At 36.6% G+C, this 25,669-nt stretch overlaps 1 protein-coding gene across 1 annotated transcript in view; it reads right to left on the reverse strand.

The window, feature by feature from the left end:
- EYS (eyes shut homolog) overlaps positions 1-25,669 on the reverse strand; it is a 938,397-nt gene that overhangs the window by 713,956 nt on the left and 198,772 nt on the right. The window contains exons 7-10 of the mRNA XM_069804576.1: positions 24,426-24,585; positions 11,848-11,952; positions 11,438-11,577; positions 7,160-7,326 (exon numbers count right to left, since the gene is read on the reverse strand). Of these exons, the coding sequence (XP_069660677.1) occupies positions 7,160-7,326; positions 11,438-11,577; positions 11,848-11,952; positions 24,426-24,585 (572 nt within the window). The remainder of the gene's footprint in view (positions 1-7,159; positions 7,327-11,437; positions 11,578-11,847; positions 11,953-24,425; positions 24,586-25,669) is intronic.

The raw sequence follows: 25,669 nt of genomic DNA on the forward strand, positions 1-25,669 counted from the left end.
AGTTCTTCAGCACCACAATTTTTGCTTTACAGAACCATTTCTACTGCACTGCAGTACCTACTCAAGTGGTATAGCTACTGTTTTCTCTCTTCTAGCCTCAGTCACTCCTTTGTAAAGAAGTCTTGCCCTTCCTCTTGAGAGCTCAAGTTGATTCTGTTTCTCACTTTTTAAAGGAATGAAGTTCACAAAGATCACCTCATACAGTTGCTTTACAGCTAAATGTAAACGTTGATTTGCATGAAATTTCATTACACATAAACATGCAAAGCACATGCACTTTAGTTACCTTTAGCTGCACAGTTTCTGAACTCACCAACAGTAAAACTTCAGTATGGAAACAGTCATACTAATTTTTCTGGTGCAGTTAACCACTACATTTCCTTGGTTAACTATTATGTAGTCAAAAAATATTTTTTTTTGGTAATGATTAGTGTGTGCATTGTGAAAATGCAACTATTCAATCATTCTTTGAAAACGTCGCTCTTATTAATAATATTGAATAGAATATTTAATTACAACTCTCCTTAACAAGAAAGAGAGGAAAAAGAGAAGGAATTTTCTATCATTTCTTTATTATTACTAGTTGTGTAGCTTATCTTCAGAGACCATAGAAGAACTACACAGAAACAGATGTAATGGATAATCTTCTAGTTTCAGTTTCATGCTTCTGATTCTATACTACAAGCAATGATGTTAGGAGTATCGGTTTTTTTCAGTGCTCATCGTCTGCAGCAGATAAAGTAAGCTCTCTTTTTTAGACTCTTCATTTAATATTATTGCTCAGGAAAACTAAAACAAGATCATGAAGTTTTCTCTTGTCACTTCAGTGTGAAAAGTTTGCTTGGTTTAGCTATTAAATGTAGGTTACTGCTTCCTTGAATATACAGAAGCTGTTGTAGTTTCTTTTTTTCAGTGCAAACATGGTTAGAAAATAGCTTTAAAACTGGACCTTCGTGTCATGTGAAACAAAGCAGCTGACTTACACAGCTAGTCAAGCCCAAATCTGTGGCAGTGGCCCAAGAGAATGTAAAACTACAAACTAACGGTGCAGAAAGCAGTTTTGTTCTGTTAGCATTTGCCAGATGCATACATTAATGCTAGAGTATTCTACTCTTAATAACAAGTTAATTTCTTACTGTGTGTTGAGGATTAAAACATCTAAGAATCATTCATTTATTGTTTATAATCCAGACTGAGGTTTAGAGGTGACAGGATCTAGAAGTTCAATAAATGCCTTATAAACGTAATTTATAATAATCTACATCAAATTCTAATGACATGTTTACATATCACTTTAGTACATAACATCATATATGGAAAATCTCCAAAGGAAGGCTATATTATATTTAAATGAGTAAGTAATAGTCTTTATTTAAAAACTGTGCTCTATAATGTGTCTATTTTTCAATAAAAATGGGCCATTTTTATGCAGTAAAAGTCTAAACTAGTCAAATCTTTAAGTTTAGTGCATTTTTGTTAATTAACAGCATTAACTTATAGTAGTTACCACTTACATTAATGCATTATATATTCAACAGTACTATGTACAAAGCAGATATGGATTGCACTGTGCATATTTCTTAAATTTAATGTATAATAGCGTAAGTGCAGTTCTGTGGGCTTTGGATATCAGCATTTGACGGCATTTATTTGTAGCTTTAACATGTTTATATGATTTTAAATGGTACAAGATGTTTAAAAGATGTTGTCATTTCATCTCTAAGTCAATCTATGAAATGGGTCTTGAACACAATTTTGTTAAAACGCTGTGGTGGTATAACACTGACATAGCTGAACTTCAAATATCTTTTCCTGTCTGTCTTAGAAACAACATCAAGACCAATGATCTCTAAGTTATTAAGTCTTTTACGCTCATACTAGGAAAAAATACCATCACCACATTAGATTTTAATGAATATGACCTTGCATTAATACTTCAGCAGCACTAAAATACTGAACATGATATCAAAAGCTTTGAATCATGGATTGATTTGCAGTTTTCATTTACTGAAAAGCTGAAATGCTTCTCTATGCTAAATTCAAAAAGAATTTGTATACAGATATATACGATACTAGAATTTCTATTTGTGAGTGAATCTCTAGCTCAGGAATAATGGTTTTTGCCCTCAGCAGAGGGATGCCCTGGCCGTGCGCTGCCCAGGCAGCTCAGGGCTCAGCCTGGCCATGGCCTGAGCTGGGTGTCACTGGTTTAACCCCTGCCTGCCCTGCTCCAGCTTCAGCTCGGGGGGTGGCCCCGCTGGGGAGGGAGGGGGGGGACACACGTCCCAGCAAAGCCCAGGAGATGCTAATGACACCCCCCAACTACTTTCTGAAGGAAGACTGAAACGTCAACCTTGCAAACAGGGTGAACGTTGAAAGGATGAGCACGGCACCAAAGAAAAGGTAAATACGACCAAGTTTGGTATTAACATCAATGAGAATAACAATAATTTCTTAGCTTCACATATATCCTCTTTTGTCCATAGCAAGATTTCCAGTGTAACAGATCCTAGGAGGGAAAACCATCACCTCAATGCTTTTGCTACAAACATGGATTTCAGTAGTGGATACCAAACACAAGCCACAGTTACCCCACTGAGCATTGCTTTGCTCCATCCCATATCATGTGGATGACTGTACGTTGCTACTCTACTGCCTAAATCTAGTTAAGGTTGCAAAATAATTTGATAAGTCTGTGAAATAAATGTTAAATGGAGATGTAGGTAAGTGGGGCATGGAATTTAGTCTAAGAAGGAACGTGTTACTCAAATGCAGATGGTTCTGGCATAGCTGCAGTGTGTTCCCACCGACGTGCAGTAGGATGCAACTTTTTGTCACCGAAGGTCTGTAACAGCAGGCGTGCAGGTAGGCAAGCAGGTACTTGTTAGTCCAGGCAGGGCAGCTGTCACAGTGTCACCACAGACTGCCTGCACTAAAGACATGTAGTATGGCTTGTGCCATTGAGTAAATAACCACGTAAGGCAGATGAATCTTTAAAGGGACTGAAAAAAGCCAAAGGCCGGACTGAAGATGTGGTTATGCTGATCTGTGCTAGGAGATGATCCAGCTATTTTCTGTGTTGGGACAGAAGGCACATAGGAGCACTGAAGCTTGGCATTAGCAAAGACTTTCCAATATATCTCTACTTTGTTTTTTTGATAAATGTGGTTGGTTTTTTTTTGTTTTTTTTTTATTGTTATAGTAGTCCAAGCAGATTAACTGCATTTACTCAGTATTAATTATTTTGTTTTCTAGTTGAAATATGAACTGCACACACATTCATAAATGGACTAACAGGTTATTTAGTTTCACTTTGGCTTTTTGTAAGCATCTGTATTCTCTGCAGAAAAGCTGTTGTATAACTTATTACAGAGATATTCCCTAAGAAATTGCGACATATATTCACCTACCTTCTGGAGTTGTAGCAAAATGAGGAAAAGTATTTTTCCTCTTTCTCTAGTGGAAGAAGCCTATTATTGCTACAGAAAACTGTGTATATCATAGTACTAACTTTATACGGCACTGCCAACTAGGTCCTGCAGTCAAATTGCATATGTAGTATAGGACGAACAAACTTGAAAATGGAAATTAGACATAAAAAAATAATTTAATCAAACAGCTTAATTTATCTAGCTGGCAGAAAATGGAAAAAGTCAAGGATGAATAAAGTAATAGAAGCTTTAAATTTTGTGATACTCAAAAGTTATCTAAATTATGTTTACTTTTCATAACCTTGCTGCCATCATGCAAAGAAGTGTAACATATTGTAAAGCATTTTATTTAACAATGTGTCACTAGGTAAGGCTTTACAAGATTAAATTATACACGCTGGAATTTATATACTGAATACTGAAAAACGAGCTGGCAATTCAAGCTTTATTGTACACCAAATCTAACTTCTTAATGGGAAGTTTTCTTGCATAAAAACTCATGAAATGCTGACCTCAGAGCTATAACTGTAGACTAAAATACATTTTTAAAACATATTAGTTTAACATGACCTTTTAAACAGTAGTAAATCCTACAATACAGCTTCTTCAAGTCTCTTAATCTAATAGTTCTCAGTCCTTCTTGCTGGGCTTTCCTGAGGCTATGATGATAAGTGTAGAACTTATCTGAAAAGACCGGACTGGAGAAACAGGACAGGTAATGGAAACTACATTGAATTTTAAATTCTGTCTTTTCCCTGTGTTGCTCCCCTTCACTAAATAGACCACAGTAAAATATCTATTAGGACTTAACTTCAGTTAGGAACTTAGTTGTCTGAAATGTAATGCTGCCAAGAAATAAATGTACAAGGGTGAAAAAATCAGAGCAATGAACCCCCCCTTGGATTTCAAAACAGGAGGATCAACTCCTTGAAGAGCTCTTTCACTTTAATTATTCATTAAATGCTTCTCATTAAGCCATGTTAAATCAGTTCTTCTCTCTGTCTTCTCCTACAGAGAACATAATGAAACAATACAGGTTCTTTTGAAAGGAAAATTCAAACACTTTTTTATGTAGCAACACTGTCTATTTACTGAGCTAATGAATCTTCTGTTTTTTCTCTCAGGTATATGTGACCAAAGGTCAAGAGAGTCTTTTGGCATGTGGATGCAATTGGTCTATTGCATGGTATCTGCCAGATTCATCATATAGACAGCTACACCATCAACCCAGTGGTAGGAGCAGTAACCCTTTGGAGAAGTTACCACTTTAAATACATGCTGATTAACTTATGTTATGATATCTCAAACAGCACAGACTCAGCTGGAAGTGCAATAAATCATTTGAATTAATAAGAAGCTTTGCGTCAGTGTGATTGAGACCACTTTAGTTGCAAGAGAAGGCTCACTAAACCAAAGGAGTAAGACTTACTGTTGTGATTATGTTGCTCTTACATAGCCTTACTGAGTGTTATGCTATTCACAGTTTTAAAGTCCCCCTCCTTCACCCAGAGCAATTTCCCATCCTGAACTCAAAGGAAATTCTCTGTGTATATTGAATAAACACGTGTGACACCACTGTCTGGAGCGGTGATTTCAAAATGGGAGGAGAAACAGAATATGATGCACTAAGGAGACAGAACATTGGAAAAATTACATAGAGTTGACTGCTATTTCCAATCTGGAAAAACCTGACAGCCTGCAGAATGTGAGAGCTTAAAAGAGGGGGATGTTCTTGAAGCTAAGCTGGATACTTTCCATGCTTTCCTGGTCTTAGCATTACTATAACAAGCCACCACTGGAACAATACATTTTGACCAAAGTTTAATAATTAGTTTAGAAGTTAAGATTTCTTAACTAGGAGAAAAGTCTAGATAAAACATTAATTTTCTATAGATAAAAAACCTAATATATAACATTTTGGCTTACTTAGTAAGTGGAGAAGATAAAGGTAAATGATGTTTTGAATGACTGTAATAGCTTTAAAAATGGATCTCAGTAGGGTTGTTAGTGACACTTACACATCTAATTCTCCATATATCCTGCAGACAGTTTTCTTCTGTCTTCCTGAAACTAATTTGCATCAAATACAGCTCTTGACAACTGCCTTATCAAAAATGATACCCATTTTAGGATAGAAATGCAAATTGCAAAAGTCTTTCCAAAAAGTTGGCTAACTACAGTAGTTACGTTCAGCATTTCCACTCCCATTCTTTTGGTTTCAATGGTGTATTGGAAAGGGGAAATGATAATTGTTTTACGTGCTGACAATAAATAACTCTTGGGAAATACCATTATTTTTAAGGAAGGAATTGTTCAGATCTCTTAAAAAATGCTTCACTGCCATTAAAAAGCAACAATCCTCTGTCAACAGAGCAGGATCATACAGTAAACACTCTGCACGTTGTCTTTGCAAAATAACCACTTGTGTTTCTGTCGGGTCAGGTTCTCTGATAACAAAGCTGTCCACAACACATCTAGGATTGGGAACTTAATGGTATGTTTTCTTGTTCCTTAAATAAACAGACCGATATGTCAACTTAATTTCTCTTTCAAAGACTGAAAACGTAAGAATTAAGTGTTTTCTGTCTGTAGCCTGAGTCTGGATTAGCAAGCTAAATTGATAAGTTCTTGTTTTACCAGAAGTCTTCAGACCTACTCATTTCTCAGTAAATACTAGTGGATTTTGTAAGGTAAACACGACTGTTCTTCCGTCAGAATTCTCTTCCTGATACAGACAGAAAAAACAACAGATTTATCAGTCAAATAAAATGTCAAAGTATGGTCTAGTAATTTGATATGGGAGTTGATTGCGGGCTGGCAGGAAGGAAGGATGTATACTTTGTAAGGACTGTGGCAAAAATTCCTTTTAACTCTGGTCTATTGAGAATCATGTACTTATCTGTATTTGTGTGCTTATCTGGGGATTTCAGCTACTATTACAGAAGATCCTATAAAAACAGAGGTGGAGTGGAAGAAATTTTAATTACTTTTATTTTAATTTTGTCCACTATTGCAACCTTTTCTGAATAGAAAAACTAAAGCATATTAATTACAGTGCTTCTAAGTACAGGACACAGCATAAAATTAAAGCCTTTCAAAATCCATTCATAGACATTATGGAGAGATTTTAGTTATTCTGTTTCTTGCAGAGGAAAAATAAATAATTCAAGTCTGATAAGAACAGCTGAACTCTGCTTATTGAAGAAATCCTTTTCCATTTATTTTTCCCCATACTTTTATAGTCTCATTTTCAAATATCTACGGCATGTTACAGCTCACTAAGGAATGCACATACTTGACAGTTTTGTCAATATCTAAAAAAAAAAAAAAAAAAAAAGCCACAAATAACTCAGCATTTCAACTATTCACTTCAAAATTATAATTCAAGTTTTAATAAGAAAAGTCACTCCATGTCACACTCCAGGCTCATAAAGTTTTTACCATTTACTAAAATAGATGATTTGTTTATCTGAGATTTTGCATAGTTGGTTTAACTTCTTTGTCCACCAAAGAGGAATATTTGTGAGGCCTTCCATGCAATACTTCACACTACACAGCCTTATTAAATGCACATGCTTATCAAAAGTTAGTATCCATGGCATTTTAGAATCTGAGAAAAATATTACTGCAATAGCAACTCCCTTTGTAATTCTTGTTGAAAAGAAAAATATATTCATACGGCATAAAATTCTTTATGAAGGCTTGTATGGAAAGCATCATGTTAGTACCTGTATTTATTAATTCCATCTTCACATGTGGCTCCATGTTGGCACTGGTTTACCTCACAGTCATTAATATTCTCCAGGCATGTTTGTCCGGTCCATCCAAGAGCACAGACACAGTGAGATCTCTGGTTTTCTTCATCATAGAAGCAGCTACCTCCACTTGCACATAACTGAAGACGAGAAGTAAAAATACATAAAGAGGCTTTTCTCTAGGTGTTGGGTTTTTTCCCCAAAGAGTTTAACTGAATAAGCAGTTGGTAATAAAAATGGTTATTTAATGTTTTTATGTTGTAATATTAGAAATGACAGATCTCCAACAACCTAAAATACTGAATGTCATTAAACCGATATATCAGTTCATTGTTTAGTTGGAAAGAGGCATTTATGATTCAATTTAACAGTGCCATTTTCATAACTGACCTTAAAATGTGCCTCTATTAGGAGGGATGATAGTGAACCAGCCTGTTATTTTTCCATTGAAAGAGTGGAACAACTGTTCCTATGCTTAAAATCTATGTATAATTTAATTGAATTTGTGGCTATCAGGGAAAAAAAGTCTGAGTGATTTTTTAATTTTAATGATAATTCTGATTCACAACCTATCCTTGAATCTTTTAAACGTATATAAAATGTTATGTTATATATATAACCTCTGTGCTCTGGGAAGACCAGAACCTTCTTTCTTTTCAAGCTCCAGATACTGAGAAATTAATAATCCTAGACTGGAACAGCATTTTTTTTTTTTTTTCTTTTGCCTTTATTTGCTAATATTGCTTACTAAAATAGTATTTCCTGTATTCAGAAATTACAGAAAGTTCTAGGTCGGAATGAATGCTCCTTTCTTCATTTTACTTTTAGGTTCCCATTTAATTTTGATGAAAATTTTGCCAGTGTAAAAACCGGTAACTACATTTTCATTTCAAAGCAATTAAGATCCCTCCTTCTAATCAATTGGTTTCTAAAGAAAATGGTGTCTAGAAGATGAGCTAATGCACTAGTACTTCAGTTTGATTGAGTCTGAATCTCTTTATAATGTCATTAAGATTTGTAATAATAACAGTTCTTGGCAGAAATCCTCTAATATTCATTTGTCTTTGATTAAGTTTTAAATTGACCTTAAAATTAAGAGATTTTTTGCTGTGCTCTCAGTATTGAATTTTAGACTTAACTTGGGATCCTTTTTCAATAGGATAACTTCTTGAAGAAAAGCACTGCTCAACATAAATGCAAAGAAAACTCCTACATGTATAGTTTTGGAAATATTACCTTTTTTTGATTTTTATGTGTTGTCTTACTTTTTTATTTAAAGATTTCTGCAGGATTTTGTCCTGAGGCTTACTATTTTCTTAGAGCTCAAATAGGTGAAATAAGCTTATACTCAAGAAAACCATCTAGAAAAAACTTAGACAATTAAGACAAAAGTTATATTTCAATATTGCCACAATATTATATTCATTATATTCTTATGCTGTTTAGATACTTTATACTGTGAAGAAAGGTGTTACCCTTTAAGATGTTAGCACAATCTAAAGCAGCTTTAAATTAAAATTAAAGCTATGGAAGATATTTTTAGCATAAATCTAGGTAGTATTTTTCTCTATCAATCACATAGATTTTTATCTCTGCTGTAAAATTAATTCCCTATCAGTTTAAACATTTAAAACTCTGAGTTAGAATAATTAATGTTTTTATAAGAAATTAAGGCTAAATACATTTATTAATCTATTACTAAAGTCAAACTGAATACCTCTACCATTGTGGTTTTCTAAACTTCAAATCTGCATTGTGGTTTTCTCAAGTTACTGCAAAGATTTGTTTGTTACTTCTTTTATACAAGAAATACTTTTAAATGAAAATAAATAAACAGACAGACTTTTGGAAAGACTGGCATCCTCCCATGAATCAGCTTTTTCTTTTTCCCAAAGTAAATCTTCCTCAGAATCAAGATTAAACACAAAGCTCATCATTTAACAGACTATAAACAAGGACTCTTCTGGTCAGTCTTCTAAAAGCCTACCTGCGATGCCTACTACCACCAGTAATTGAAGAGTCATTGAATTTCTTATTTGGGAGATTAATTTCACATAACACTCCTGAAGTTCACAGATGTCACTTGTCCTTTGCAAATGTACGCACTATATTCCATCCTACTTTTCCAGATCATTTCTCCAAGGTGGTGTCAGATTCAGTTTTATCATGTGTAATCTAGTCCACCATTCAGAAGGAAAATACTGAATGGAACTGGGTGCAAGTCAGAAATTTAAAGGAAGATATTCCCTGTTTTAATACATTCACATTTCTTTTTTTATTTTTTTTTCAAATAAATTATAAATACAATAACATTAAAAACAACCTTAATGTTTAAAGTGGTGTGCTGGGAAAGAAAAAAACCCAAAACCAACACCACATTAGTTTAATTATACATTTATATAGAGATAAAAGTGCCCCAATGACTTAAATTTACTTTTTGTTTATTAAGAAATTATTAAAAATATTAGCATTCTTTTCAGTCTATTGTGCTGCATACACAGATGTAAAGCAGTTCAGCATAACTAAGGTACCATTGGAAATGGAATAGAAATGAAAGAATGCAAAAATACATACTTACTTTCCAGCCATAAAGAATAAATAAAGAATTAAATGCTGAATTATATAATTTACTGAATAATATAAACCTTTAATTTCAAATTATTACTTATACTACTTCAAAAAGTATTCAAATATTCATTTGTTTGAATAAGACCTTATTTTTTCCAATAAGCAAGTGATATCATTTAATGAGCTGTAGGCTAAGAAAACAAGTAAAACCCAAATATATGACTCCTTTATTTTAGTTTCTATTCCCTTTCCCATTAGAAAATCTACTAATTATTCACATTATGCCCAAATTAAATGTCTTATACAGTGAGTGTATATAGATACAAATATATATTATTAAATTTTTTTCTCACATGACATTTATGATGGTCTATGAAATGTTTGTATGAATAAATTAAATATGTCTGAGGGCTTTTAAGCAAATATTACAGTAAAATGTTTTAGTAGCTCCCATCAGCATCCTTGGCACCCCATCACTTTCCATCCTTAACTAGCCATAATGATTATTGCATCATTATGGTGTTATGCCATGTACAATAAATTTGCACTCAGTATGACACTTTAAATCATAAAAATGTTAAAATATACCAGATGCTGAACAATTTAAATGTAAAACTTTGAGCCAGTGAGCGTGTCAGTGTTACATTTCATATTCATTGGTGAGTGTGTACCCATGGACTTCAAGGTGACATAAATGTTGATTGCTTCTTCATAAACACATTGCCTGCTTTGCATAGTATATTTTTATGGAGAATATATTTCAATAAAAGAATAGATTAAGGCTTTGAAACACTGGTTATCATGTTTGAGTAGCTGTTTGAAAGGGCTACAGAGCATTGTGTACATAGCTTTTAAAATATCTATCATCATAAAAAAGCGCAACAGTATTTTACTTTATCCTGTGTTGAAAACTCAGTAACTCAAGTTAGGTAGTCCACCCTGATGTGAATGAATCCTACCCAAACCAATAATTTAACTGAAAAGATCACTAAAAGGAAGTGAGAAGGATACAGCAAATGCATTTCTTAAAGACATCTGGGTACACAATGGATGCTATTTTGGCCTAAGAATTGCCTGTATCTAACTTAAAGATTTCTAGAATAGTTTGAATGTACAAAAATCAAATTCATTACTATATTCTGTGAGCATTTAAGAGTAACTTGCAAGATTAATTTTTTTTTCTAGCTGCATTTTCAGCTCTCATTGCAGCCTAGTTAGTCTTGCTTTAGCTTTTTTTGTTGTTGATAATGGTCTTTGTTTTTAATGGAAATGAAGCTTTTGTCATTCCTTCTGTGCATTGACATACCATCACCCTTCTCTCTAGTAACTTTTACACACATCAAACATTTCAAGGAAATTCAGCCTTAAGTTCCTACAAGTTTCACAACATAGCAGCAGCAAGTAGGGGACAGACAGAGACATGGGTGAGTAAACCTATAAAGAACAAGAAGGGCAGAGCTCAGATGTTACAGGTTTGTCAGACAATGGCCAGACTAGTCACATCACGCACTTTTGGATGTGCGTGTTACACAAGAAAGAGGAAGGTTAGCATGAGGATACGTCAAGAAGGAGTACTTTGTTTAGGAAACCCATAGGAAATGAGGCTTCGACAGCTCACTGCTCTTAGAATAACTTGTTTGATTTCCCAAAAACACTGCGGGGGAATATATCACTTTATCCTACCTCTGTACTTCCAATACATGGTGATAAACATGTGTAATTAAATCCATGAGATTTATCCATACACAGTGCTCCTGGGGCACAGCTTATATTGTAGAATAGGCAGGCGTCAATATCCAGTTCACATCTTTCACCTTCAAAACCTGCACCACAAAAAGAATGTTTAATCACAGTTCATTCAGAATATTGACATTATGTCTGTTCAGGGTGTTAGCAGTTAACACCACTCTACTAGAGTAATTTGGCAGTTTTATTTCCTAAACAAAGTGAAAAAGTGGGATTCTTCATAAAAATGTTCATTGTATACATTGAGATGTATTGCTATTTTTATGTTGCTATTTCTTAAACTTAAATACTTGGATGACATGTTCTTTGTTCTGTTTAAAAAATACAATAAATTTCCGATGACTCACCTATAGGGCAAGTGCACTTAAAGTGATCTTCATAGTCAACACACGTTCCTCCATTTTCACATGAATTAGAACCACAGTTACCAATTTGCACCTCGCAGAATTCTCCTGGGATTGAAAAAAAAAAATCCTAAAAAGGTTAAGAATTAATATCATGTTCTTAAACCCCCCCCATGAACCATTTTAGTAATATTGGTGAAATAACTATTGCTTTAAATAATCTTTCTGGAATATTGGTTAGAATTTAAATACCTTGTGCAAGTTTCCAGACTCCTTTCTCTCCCTTTATATAAAAAAACCTCAGGGTCTTAAAAAAAAGGTCAAAACAAACTCTTTCAGCATTAAAAAACAATTTTAGATGGGATCTAAATGGGGATACAGAGCTGAAGAGGAAGGATTTTCACTGGAAATAATTATCTGAAATGGAGGTGATACCTTTGCATTTTCTACTTTTTACGGCTGCATGAGTCAACCCTGATCTCTACTCAAGACTTTTGATTCTATTATTTATGTATTTCATTACGTCATTTCTGGGTTCCATTTTAGCTAGGAAAAAGCTAGTCCTCATTTGTCTGATTGAACCTCTAGTGTCATTCCACCAAGAAATTACTTGCTTCGTTAGCTGAAGACTTTTTTTAGCTCAGCAAGAAGAAATAACTGCACTTGTAACTGGACAGTTCTAAAATACGTACTGAAGAGAAATATATCTCTAGCAATGTGATAAGAGTCAATAAGGAAGACCGTCAGCTTTACCATTAGTCTTGGAAAAGCAATAGATTTGACAAAAAAGAAAACACATTAAGGTTTTTGCCTTATTCTTTTTGGTACTGAAAACAGTATAATGAATTCTGTGTAAAGGTTCTTGAGGTTTTTTTCTTGTTGGTGGTGTTCGAGTCCCTTTTTCCATTTTTTTAATTTATAATTTACTATTTCTACAGCAGGAGTTCAGGTTTTTTTTTTTATTTTAGAAAGGATAAAGAAGAGAGAAATGAAAAGTGAAACAATCTTTACTGTTGAGAAAACTAGAAGATGGAGGAGGTTTGAAAAGTTTCAAAGAGGAAAACTGCAGAAAAGAAAATAAGTGTAGATTACTGATGTTTTAATGACCAACTTGTTTGTAATCAGTGTTACTTCACTCAGAAAAAACAAAAGAGCTGTACAGGAGAAAAATATTTGGGAGAGATGTACAAAAAATTGGGATCATTTCTTTAATCAGACAATATGTTCTGTAAAATGGTGTGTCAAAAGTTAGTATTCTATTTGAAATTCTTCTTATGGCAAAAAAAAGGAAATAATTTTACTTCAAATAATGAAATTGTTTTTAAATTTTTAATCAGCTCTCCTTCTGACCTGAGGCCAGAGATGTCAGGAGAACACAAACTAACAGTATAAAATTTGGTAAGGAAATGACTATGTCTGTGTTTCAGCAAAGCATTTCTGCCAGTTTCATTCACTTTAGTCTATTCCTAATATAAAACACTTCAGCTTTGAGAAACATACACTGTATCTTTTAATATGCTGGAGTGGAGGGTCAAACTAAGACCTAAAGACTGCTTTATATGGACTGTAATGTAAACAAGAATACACTTATTAAGGCCTCAATGCTGTGATTTGCTGGCTAGAAATCTCTACCTGGGGCCAACAGGTGCTGAAACACATGTACAGTCTCATGGATTTAGAGAGAGGTTGACCAGCATACTATACAGACTTCTAATGTTTATTTTGTCCCTTTGCTCCTCAGCCAAAAATAGCCCAGTGTTAACATTTATCAATTTTTCAACAGCCAAGAGTATATTTTATTGTGAGTTATAAAGCTTACTGAGTCAGAAATATTTTTTAAAGTATATTATTACCAGTAAATATAAATAATAGAGAAAATAGGAAATTAGATACTGCTTGATGTTTATTATTATAATTGTATTGGTTTTATGTGGCAAGGTTTTGGTAGCGGGGGGGGTTACAGGGGTGGCTCCTGTAAGAAGCTGCTGGAAGCTTCCCCTGTGTTCGAGAGAGAGCGAGCCCATACCAGCTGGCTCTAAGACGGACCTGCCGCCGGCCAAGGCCGAGCCAATCAGTGATAGTGGTAACGCCTCTGTGATAACATTTTTAAGAAGGAAAAAAAGTTGGGACGCGGAAAACAGCCACCGGAGAGAGGAGTGAGAACATGTAAGAGAAACAAGCCTGCGGACACCAAGGTCAGTGCAGAAGGAGGGGGAGGAGATGCTCCAGGCGCCGGAGCGAAGATTCCCCTGCAGCCCGTGGTGAAGACCCTGGTGAGGCAGGCTGTCCCCCTGCAGTCCAGGGAGGTCCATGGTGGGGCAGATATCCACCTGCAGCCCGTGGAGGACCCCACGCCGGAGCAGGTGGGTTCCTGAAGGAGGCTGTGACCCCGTGGGAACCCTGCGCTGGAGCAGGTTCCTGGCAGGACCTGCGGATCTGTGGAGAGAGGAGCCCACGGAGCAGGTTTTCTGGCAGGACTTGTGACCCCGTGGGGGACCCATGCTGGAGCAGTCTGTGCCTGAAGGACTGCACACCGTGGAAAGGACCCATGCTGGAGCAGTTCGTGAAGAACTGCAGCCCGTGGGAATGGCCCACGTTGGAGAAAGTTCGTGGAGGACTGTCTCCCGTGGGTGGGACCCCACGTTGGAGCAGGGGAAGAGTGTGACGAGCCCTCGCCCTGAGGAGGTGAAGCGGCAGAAAATAACATGTGATGACCGTAAACCCCATCCCTGTCCCCCTTGTGCCGCTGGGGGGGCTTGGTGGAGAAATCCGGGAGTGAAGTTGTGCCCGGGAAGAAGGGAGGGGTGGAGGGAAGGTGTTCTGAGATTTCGTTTTATTTCTCATTTACCTTACTCTGGCTGATTTGTAATAAAAAGTGAGCTAATTTTCCCTAAGCTGAGTCTGTTTTGCCCGTGATGGTAATTAGTGAATGATCTCTCCTGTCCTTATCTCGACCCGCAAGTTTTTTTTTTTTTCTCCCCTGTCCAGCTGAGGATGCGGGAGTGATAGAACGGCTTTGGTGGGCACCTGGCATCCAGCCAGGGTCAACCCATCACAGTCTTTTTGGTGGAGAATGCGGGCAATGTGAGGAATTTGAGATAAGGATAGTAATTGAGAGAGGTAACGGGCAAAACATGGACTGAATGCAGCTAGAGAGTTAAGAGCTGCTTGATGAGTGGGGAAATTTGATTGTTGTAATTGTGGTGAAGGGACAAGGGGTGGAATGTGTGTAAATTGTCCACTTTTTGTCGGTTTTGTGATGATATTATTTTGATTTTGGTGTGGGGAATTCTTTTTGTTAATGTGAGTGAAGATTTTGTGTGATGAATGTAGATTTTAATGATATTTCTTAAAAATGTGATACACAGAGGCGAGGGGTGGAAGGTTAGATTTCTTAATCTCAGGGTCGTGGGTTCGAGCCCCACGTTGGGCGCCAAAAAGGACTGTGGTGGGTTGACCCTGGTTGGATGCCAGGTGCCCACCAAAGCCGCTTTATCACTCCCCCTCCTCAGCTGGACGGGGGGGAGAAAATATAACAAAAGGCTCGTGGGTCAAGATAAGGACAGTTTAATAAAGTGATAGCAAAGGTTGCGCGCGCGAAAGCAAAGAAAAAAAACAAATGATGTTATTCTCTACTTCCCATCAGCAGGCGATGTCTAGCCACTTCTCGGGAAGCAGGGCTTCAGTACGCGTAGTGGTTGCTCCGGAAGACAAAATGCCCCCCCTCTTCCGTCTCCCTTTACTTAGCTTTTATATCTGAGCTGACGTCATATGGTATGGAATATCTGTTTGGTTGGTTTAGGTCAGCTGTCCTGGTTATGTCCCCTCCCAAGATCTTGCCCTGCCCCAGCCTGCCATTGGGGGGGGGCAAAAATGTTGGAGAGACAGCCTTGATGCTGTGCCAGCATTGCTCAGCTGTAGCCAAAACACTGGTGTGCTATCAACACCTTTCTAGCTACTGATGCAGAGCACAGTGCTATGAGGGCTGCCATGGGGAGTATTAACTCCATCTCAGCCAGACCCAATACAATAATATAATATGTAATGTTATGTGGACAACTATGGACAACTTGACCTTACATTTACAAGACTCTCATTTGCTAACTTTGTATTGACACTAAAGGAAACTATATGTATCTGTATCTCTGGGGAGATACCATCATGATTAATACTTTTAGAAAGTCATGTTATGAGCCAGAACAAGTGTTATAAAATGTAACTTTGTGTAATATTGGTTGGCAAAAAGACATGCCAAAAAATAAATAGATACTTTAATTGCAAAATCAGCCAAATGTATTGAGGAAGTTGCTGTCTCCTAGGAAATGTGGGGGTTTTAAAATTTTTTTCTTAATGAGGTCTGGAAGGCAAAACTGGGAAAAAAAAGCTGGGAATAAACTTCAACTCAGTATGTATTTTGGATCCATTTTTTCGTATTTATTCATGAGGGTGGAATTGTCTTGTCCAAGAAACCCTTATGAATAAATATTAGTACAATCAAACATGCTTAAAGAATTATTTTGCTATAAATCTGAAATTCTTATAATGGCTGTATCCTTTAAGTGAACTTTACAATTTTTCCCTGCCACAATGAGGTCAAGAAAACCTAGTAAATGCAAACTGTTATAAAATTTATTAGAATCTGAATACTGCTGAGAAATGCATAATTTATGGTATTAAGATCTGATTAAGTGTTAAATGGATGTCAGGAGAGATCTCCACAGTAATCCACTTAGCTTTTAATGCCTAATTATCACTTCATAGTGAGTGAGGGCTGAGTAATTGGGAAATGCAATACTTAGAGAACTCAAACAAGATTTTTTGTGCGCAATTAAGCATGTTATTCTTCTATCAGGAATAAGTTCAGCAGGTACAAAGTACAAAGGAAAAAATAAAAAAATTATACAATATAAGAGGGAGGGAAAATAATTTGACTAAAAAGTTTACTGTTGTACTGTTTATTTTTAAAAATGACCTTACACATTTTTTACCTAAGCGTGTGTTCTTACAAGTTAAATTGTTTAATTACAAATTCTATGACCAAGATAACAGTGAAATAAAATGTGACCACAAATGGGCACAAACTGAGGTTAAGCATGAACATCAGGAAACATTTTCTTACTGCAAGGGTGACCAAGCACTGGCACAGGTTGCCCAGAGAGGTTGTGGAGTCTCCATCCTTGGAGACATTCAAAAGCCATCTGGACGTGGTCCTGGGCAACCGGCTCTAGGGGACTCTGCTTGAGTGAGGGAGTTGGACAAGATGACCTCCAGAGGTCCCTTCCCAACCTCAATCATTCTGTGATACTGTGAGTCTGTGATTCTGTGAATATCTCAAGTTGAAAGGGACCCATAAGGATCATCCAGTCCAACTCCCTGCTCCTTGCTGGACTACCTACAACTAAACCATACGACTAAAAGCATTGTCCACACTCCTTGAACTCCGACAGCCTTGGCCCCATGACCGCTTCCCTGGAGAGCTCATTCTAGTGACTGACCACCCGCTCAGTGAAGAACCTTTTCCTAACGTCCAATCTGAACTTCCCCTGATGAGGCTTCATTCCGTTTCACCACCTTTTTTGCTGTCCTCTGGACACACTCTAATACTTTGATCTCCCTCTTATATTGAGTCACCCCAAACTGCACACAGTACTCGAGGTGGGGCCGCACCAGTGCAGCGTAGCGTGGGACAATCACCTCCCTCGACCAGCCAGGGATGCTGTGCTCGGTGCACCCCAGGACACGATCGGCCCTTCTGGCTGCCGGGGCACACTGTTGACTCAGTTTCAACTTGCCATCAACCCAGACCCCCAGATCTCTTTCCACAGAGCTGTTCTCCAGCCTGTCATCCCCCAATTTGTACGTATAACCAGGATTGCCCCATCCCAGGTGGAGAATCTGGGAAGTCAATACACTTCAGTTCTTGAAGATGGGGTTGGCATTTAAGTTTTTCCAGTCAAGGACCTCACCAGCTTACCATGACTCTTCAAAGAGATAGCAACCTCACAATGGCATTGGCCAGCTTCCTCAGCACCCTTTGGTATGTCTTTTCTGGTCCCATGGACATGTCCAATGTACTTATGTGCTCCTAACAGTATCTTCCTCTACTGTGGGTAGTGCTACATTCCCAGATTTTGTCTGCTACCAGGCTCAAGGAACTGGAAGGCACCTGAGCACACAGCTGTGAGAACTGAGGCATAAAAAGCAGTTTACTTTGCATTGTACCCACTGCCCCACCGAGCAGAGGGCCCTTGTTTTCCTTGTCTTTTCTTTTGCTACCAATACACTTAGAGAAAACTTTCTTGTCCTCCCTGATTCTTGCCAGTTTCATCTCCAGCTGAGCTTTAGCTTTTCTAACTCCATCTATGCACACTCCGGTAACGTCTCTATATTCCTCTCAAGCAGCTTATCCCCACTTCCACTTTCTGTGTACTATGGGATGAGACATTTAACTACATTAGCGTACTAAACGTGAAAGAATATACCTTGCTTCTCATCCGTGTTTGTTAGCTTGGTATCCATGATGCACTAAAGCAACTACATAGTTCTGGGCTTCGTAGCAGCCAGCTAAGAAACAGATAAACTAGCATACTTATGTCTGATTATAAACTTACAAGTGCATTTAAATAATAATAACAAATAACCAAATCCAGATGATATTCACCTAAGAATTCTAAAGGGACTAAAACATGACATTGCTGAAGTACTGTCAGTGGCATGTGAGCAATCATTGAAATCGACTTTGGGACCAGAAGAAGGAAAGGTGGCAAATGCAATACAAATTCTGAAAGGAACCGTGAGGGGTTTTAGCGCGTAGCCCCGCACTACAGTACTGCCACTGCTAGCAAGAGGCCACAAGCTTTGCATGGAATTTGCAAGGCCTTAGGACTGAAGGTCATCAGGCTTGGTCTGTCTTTCCTGCGGCGATCTTTTACTTGGCTTAAATGTGACAACATTTTTTTTTCTTCTGATTTGCTTTACTTTTGTTTATCTTGGTATGGTACAACCATAGTTTTATATAGATAGTAGTAACAAGTAGTTATTGTATGTATAGTGAGATTTACAACTCTAATGCAATGCTGTAAAGAAGTACAGGGCTGGTACGATAACAGAGGCCTTGAGAAGTGGAGACACCGCGTGTGATGTGAGGAACACAGGCGTGGGATGGTAAGAGATGGGGCATAGGTTTGACATTGGAGACCCTGTGGCTATAAACAACTCACCCGTGGTCAGTTAAAGAATGCAGACCTGGAGCTGGACAAAACTGGTCTTAAGGGTAACAAAAGGAACAAAGAAATAGTATTTAATATATGTTAGAACCACTATAAGAAGTAAATTCAGATACAAAATAGAACTGCTGCCCAATGAAGAAAAAGTGTAAAAGCATCTTAGCAGACATATAGAAATAACCCCAAGGAGATCCTAGAGAGCTGGAGAAGAAACCACCAGGATGAACATCATATTCCTCCCAGTGAAGGACTATAGATTCTCTAACACTGCCCCCAACACCACCACTATGAAACCACTGACCTTAAGCCCCAAGAGGAGGAGGGAAAAAGGTGAGTATAATGTCATGAAAAGGGGCAGAAACTAAAAATTATGTGAGTCCCAATTTAAACACCATTTTTATTCATTTTCTGTAGCAATTGGATCTAGCCCAATAATGATCATATTTTTAACATTTCAGTTACATTACCAATAAATTTGGGGCTTTACATGTATATGAAGTGTGCTTCTTCCTTGCCCATAACCAAGACTTGGAGCATAACAGAATCAGCTAACGATGTACGTACTAGTAAGTCTGAATTTACCAAATAACTTCCTGAAGGTCCTTATAAAGAATATAACTCACAGTTGCCTTCCATATTCCCAAGTGTAGAAAAGTCAGCACTTCTAATAAGAGTGTTTCATTTTTAACTGACCCAGACATTTTAAGGTCTAAAATCAGAATTTGCATTCCTTAGGACTTTAGCTGCACTTGTCGTTACTAGAAATATTTTCAGGTTTATGTGTTCTGTTTTGGTCTACTTTTGCACTTCTGCTCTCAATTTAATATTATCACTTTTTTTTTGCAGAAACTATGTAAGTAACAACTAGTATGCTAATAAAGAGTACATAAAGAATCTACACTAAGCATTTCCTATTCCCTATTTTATATGGCAACAAATTTATCAAACAAAATATAGTGCATGACCTAACACTTTTCTTCAGTACACAGGTACTGGGACTGCATCATAATTCTCCCCCCCCCCCCTCTAAAATTAAAGTAATTTTAGCAAGCTACAACTAAAGAGTATTTTTTCTTTTTTCTGTTTTTGAATGTAGTTATGTTATAACACTCAAATAGATTTAGTGCAGATGTGCATGTTTGCACACGCAGACATACACACAAAGCCACTACTTTTTGACCATTTAAACCAAGAAGCTAGGGGGAACATTAAAAAATATGTTATTTGGCAGGGCATGGGCAGTTAAGATTCACCTTCTGAAATGTGGGCCTTTACATCCATGCTATTGCATTTACAGGCCATGAAAAACTCTTAACTTTTGAAGCATGATTTGTCTCATCCTGAACTCTATGTCCAAAATAGGTCAGATGATTGGAGTCTTTAAAATACTCATTTCTTTCCACAGAACCTGCAGAGAGCACAGAGTGACAAGCCTGGTACAGACATTGTAGGCACTTAAAAATTAGCCATGATTTATTCAATTTCCAGGAACTTTTAATTACTTTGAAAGACAATAAATGCACTTACAGTAATCTGTATTGGACCCACTAGAAGTTGGAAAATAGGTTTACACAGATTCTGAATATTTCCTCATTTTCATTTGGAGTTGTGTAGAACTATGCAGTAAATATATTCTTAGAGAATTCTAGGTATAGTAATTAATCTTAGGTGAGAGATCTTTGTGAGGACCTGTGCCCTAACTAAAATAATTTCACCCTAAGTAATGCTATTCAGCCACACCTTCTAAAAGGCATTTTAAACAGCAGGAAACATTTCTAGACATCTACTGAAGAGTATTAGAGATCAAATTTAGTTGTTGTTTTTGCTTTCTGTCAGTTATCACTGAAAGTTCTTCTTTAACAGAAAACTGAATCCTCTGCAAAGCAGCGAGCTGTTCCTTTTTCCTTCATTTAATGAAGATAAGTATTCTGAGTGAATTCCTCTAGTAATACTTAGCAAGTGACTTCTTTTATTCCATTATTTCAGTCCATGGTCATTGATGTTTGGAATCTGTGTGCACTAACAATTTCTCTTTCAAAGGTGACAATGGTAATAACATAAAGTGCAATGAACAAAGCTTAAAATGACAGCAGCTGTTGCTGAGACATATACTGCTGTGTAATTCCAGTGACACTCCTGTGATATAGGGACCTCCCGTGATGCTACAAAAATTCCTTTACCAGCTCACCTTTAGTACAGGGAATAGAGCGGTGGAAGAAATGTTATTGTTCTTTTTATCTATTTGAGTTTTGAGACTTATAAGACTTCCACTGTACCTCAACACAAAATAGAGACCTTCCCCAAATATTGCGGACATGGCAGAACACCTAGCTGCCAACAGGGAGCAGTGAATGAATTCCTTATTTTGCTTTGCTTGTGTGCGCAGCTTTTGCTTTCCCTATGAAACTGCCTTTATCTCAACTTTCAAAAGTATTCTTACTTTTACCCTTCTGATTCTCTCCCCCATCCCACTGGGGGAGAGTGAGTGACCAGCTGTGCGGTGCTTAGCTGCCCACCGGTGTTCAACCATGTCACCACTGTGTTGTGGAGAACAAAAGAATTTTAAAATGTGGATTTAAATTAGGGGGGTAAAATAGGGTTTAAGTTAGGCGATGTAATTGTTTCGTTCACTAGTATAAACATTGTCTTAACTAGTCTGTGAAAGATAAAGGAACTTTTATATCCCATACCTTCTTCTCTGGGACATTAGCTATTATGGCACTGGAGATACTTTCTACAGAAGACTGTTTCAAACCACCTACATAGTTCAATAGTGCAAGCTTCATCCAAGTCTGTTTATATTAATTTCCAATATACCTGTAGAAATTAGCAGCCCTGTCTCAACTCAATTAAACAAAGAGAGAAAGAACAAAAATAAGTTGTGGATAAATCTGTGAATGATCTTAATGAATCTTCTAAAAGGAAAGTTTGAAGATGAAGAAAATGTATGTAATTGAAGTAGTACTTCAAATTCTGGTTGGTGAGTTTGCTTGGGGTGCAATTCATTTTAGCAGTAGTAAGATTATTTTAATTAAAGGACTTTTCTACTAACTAAATGAAGTGTCTAACATACCCAATCAATTCCTGCCTATATGATTGCTCTACACAGAAGGAAAGATAGTAATTAATTAGAGGAAGCTTCTTCAAGGACAATTGGTCTACTGTGCAAAACCTGAGAAATCGCTGACATGGATTGTTTCATTTCAATGTCATAAGCCATGTTACTTACATGCACTGTTGTAGATACAAAGGTTTTTATCCACTTTCAGAGAAGAGAAAAAGGAAAAGGAAAATAAGGAACTAACTGTAGAAGGAAATTGAAAGCACAAAAGTCGTGACAACTATTCAACAAATTTCACTATATTTTATAACCTTTTTCTTTTCTCCTTTGAGCATTTAGACTGAACACATGGATATTTTTCTAAGTCAATGATCCAAAATGTATGTTACATATAAACTGAATAAGAAACGTAGTTTAAAATTGCATTTGTGTGTATATGCTAACCTTCTACAAAGTTTCATTAAAGAGTATGAAACCAAAATCAAATGTTTTTATTATTTTTAAAATCAAATTCTGCTTTTCACAGCTGACAATGTTACATCATGTCATATTTTGTTTTCCCTAAGATAAGTTTTCTCCAAATATGATTTAAATGTTAATGCAAAGGCTACAGCTGTAGTGTTTATAATTTATAAACACAATTAAGAACAATTAGATGTGAACTGCAATAGCCTTTCTGGTTGCAGATGCTATTTAATTCAGAGTCAAGTAAACATGCCAAAATTGCCACTGCATTGTCCTTCGCTCTCTCCCTTCCCAAACACACAAATGAAACAATAAACAGGTATAAATGAAAGATGCTATGGAACAAGAGTGAAAAAGTAACGGATAATTTATAAATGGAAAGAAGTAAAAAAATTAAATGTATCTATTACAATATAAAGAACCCCTTACAATGAGATCACACAAAGGAAAGAATCTTGACCTTATGGTGAGATGTCCCTGAACATTGAAGTCAGTTCCACTTGAACTCAGTCATTACTCAGTGTTTAGTAAGGTTAAATTGTATTAATTGCATACATTTATTGCCATTTACTATAGCCTGTCAGACTTTGTTTCATGATTATGTTGTACAGTAGCAACCTTACTATTATCTCAAAAGCCTTGAAATATCATAGTGAAACATTACTTTTATTAACAAATCCATAATTTTAGTTGTCACACCAATAAAAAATAACCCAAGATTACATTGAAAAAAGAGAACCATACAGGTGACAAGGTGGAAGTGAAAAGAGAATTTGATAGTTACAACTCTCTGGGACATGATTCTATGATTCTTTTTCAATGGTAATAGATTTAAAGTCTGTTTTCTCTGTGTATTACTAGCATTTCTTTAATTTAATTTTCATTCTTTAGATAATAACTACTAAGTTTCTATCATTCAATTGGTTACTTTTTAAATTCTGTTAATCTTTTTGGCACTTACCTTTAAATTGATATACATCTGGCTAATATCTGTTTCCTTACTGTTACCTAAAACTGGAGTAAATCATATTCAATGCTTCTTTTTCAGTTCTCTCTCTAAACAAATATTAGTGAAGCATTTAGAATCCAAATTAAATGGGCTTCTACTTCCAAGGTAAGGAGGAGGAAAAAATAGAAGTTGTTTTCCTTGCAAGCTAACAACCAGTGTGGTTAATCTAAACTATTTTTCCAGGCTTCTTTTGTAGCCAATTGAAAAAGACGCACTCCTGAAGAAAGTGTTTCAACCACTACCAAATACCTAACACAGGTGGTCTCAATTCCCCCCTGAAAACACTTACTTGCTGACAATACATAGAGCTCTGAAGACTTGTTTACTAGGTCTCACATTACTTTAGACTTCTAAAGTCAAATAAAGTGAATCAGTTAATTCCACCCCAATGATAAAGGGATTCAGGTCTCAGAAAGATAACTAAAGCTATCTGAACAAATACAAGCTGATACAAACTAGCAAACTCCCTGGACTCCATTGCTTTCATTAATTAGATCTCCAGGAACTATAATGAGAAGGCAGACATCTAGCTCACATGCAGAACTTCTACTTGTAGACATACACTTAGTCTCTGCAACTGACGCTAATACTTCCTCTAGGTCGATTCTTACTATAACTTTAACTGGAAGCTTCAAAAGTAACCTGTAAGTTTGATTTAGATTTTCTAGGCATCACAGCAGAGGGCAGAAAATGCAAAGAGATGTGGTTACTCCTCCAAACACTTCTCTATTCCTTCTTCTCGAAAATTCAGCATTCCTATACTTGAATATTTAAAAGGAAATGAAACTACAAACTTCTACAAGATTTGTATATGCCTTACCTGTGAAATTACGAGGACACAAACACTGAAACAAAGGCTGCTCTCTCAGGTGGCTCATATCGATGCAAGTTGCTCCATCAGAACAACTATTTGGGTAAATTAAACATGCATTTTCAGCAAATTGGCAAAATTCTCCTGTCCATCCAGGGGCACAGAGGCACTAGATAAACACACAAACAAACAAAAAACAACCACAGAGGAAACACAAAATGAAAATGTAACATGAAAGTTTGTAGAAATTTCTTTCGGTCTTGTATTTTACTACTGAGCAAAAGTACGGCAGAATGCAGAGTGTTACATCCAGCTGAGACTGTTCTTCATGCCTCTATTTGCAGATGATAAAACAGTTGAACGAGGCAGAACTCATCTACCATGTCTGTTGAAAAAGTGTAGGACACATGAGTAGGAGTAAATGGCAAGATAATTGCTGGCTGTGAGGGATGGAGCTGCCCGCAGGAACAGAAGAACCGAGTGTGCAAAAAGGATTTCAAAGGCCTGGAGGTGAGGGAGAAACCAGGCAGTGATACTAACACAGCCTGCAGGACGAACACAGTGGCCAGCTAGTAATGAGAAAACATAATATGGGGCTCCTGTTATACATTCTGACCCTATTGTTAACTAAAATAACTAGAAATAATTTCTTCAGAGGAAAGGGGAAGATTTGAAGCTGTCTAGTGAAGTTTTTGAGTACAAGGCTAGAGCGGCTCCTCTAAGAAAAAATACATTTCTAGAGTAATGGAGATATCTTTGGTAGTGTTCACACCTGACATCTTTTGTTTTGGGACAATGACAATACAATCATGACTCATTGGACAAAGAGTTTCATTTACAAAAAAATGGAACTAAACCATAGGAACACACAGGTAGCATTATTATTCCATTATTATGGTAGAATTATTATTAAGCATTATTATGACAGAAAAATGTTGGCAGAGTCTTTTTACTTCAATATCCTTCAAGGACCTCAGTGCACCATTAAAAAAAATGGAAGACACTGGTTATAACCATAAACAAAAAAGTAAATGACACTGAAAATATTCTATTGGAATACAAGCTTATATTAACTTCTGCAAAGAGTCCTATGAAACCTATAAATTACAAGTGCCCTGATCAGAATATAATTAATAGTACCTTGCCTTGAATCCAGTTACAAGGGGAATAGAACAGTATGGCCATAGTAGCATAAAAGTATTTTAGAACACTGGAGGATGTAGCCAGGCACAATGTATACGCATTTTACATGA

The sequence above is a fragment of the Haliaeetus albicilla genome, chromosome 17 (assembly GCF_947461875.1).
Source record: "Haliaeetus albicilla chromosome 17, bHalAlb1.1, whole genome shotgun sequence".
Taxonomy (NCBI): Eukaryota; Metazoa; Chordata; class Aves; order Accipitriformes; family Accipitridae; genus Haliaeetus; species Haliaeetus albicilla.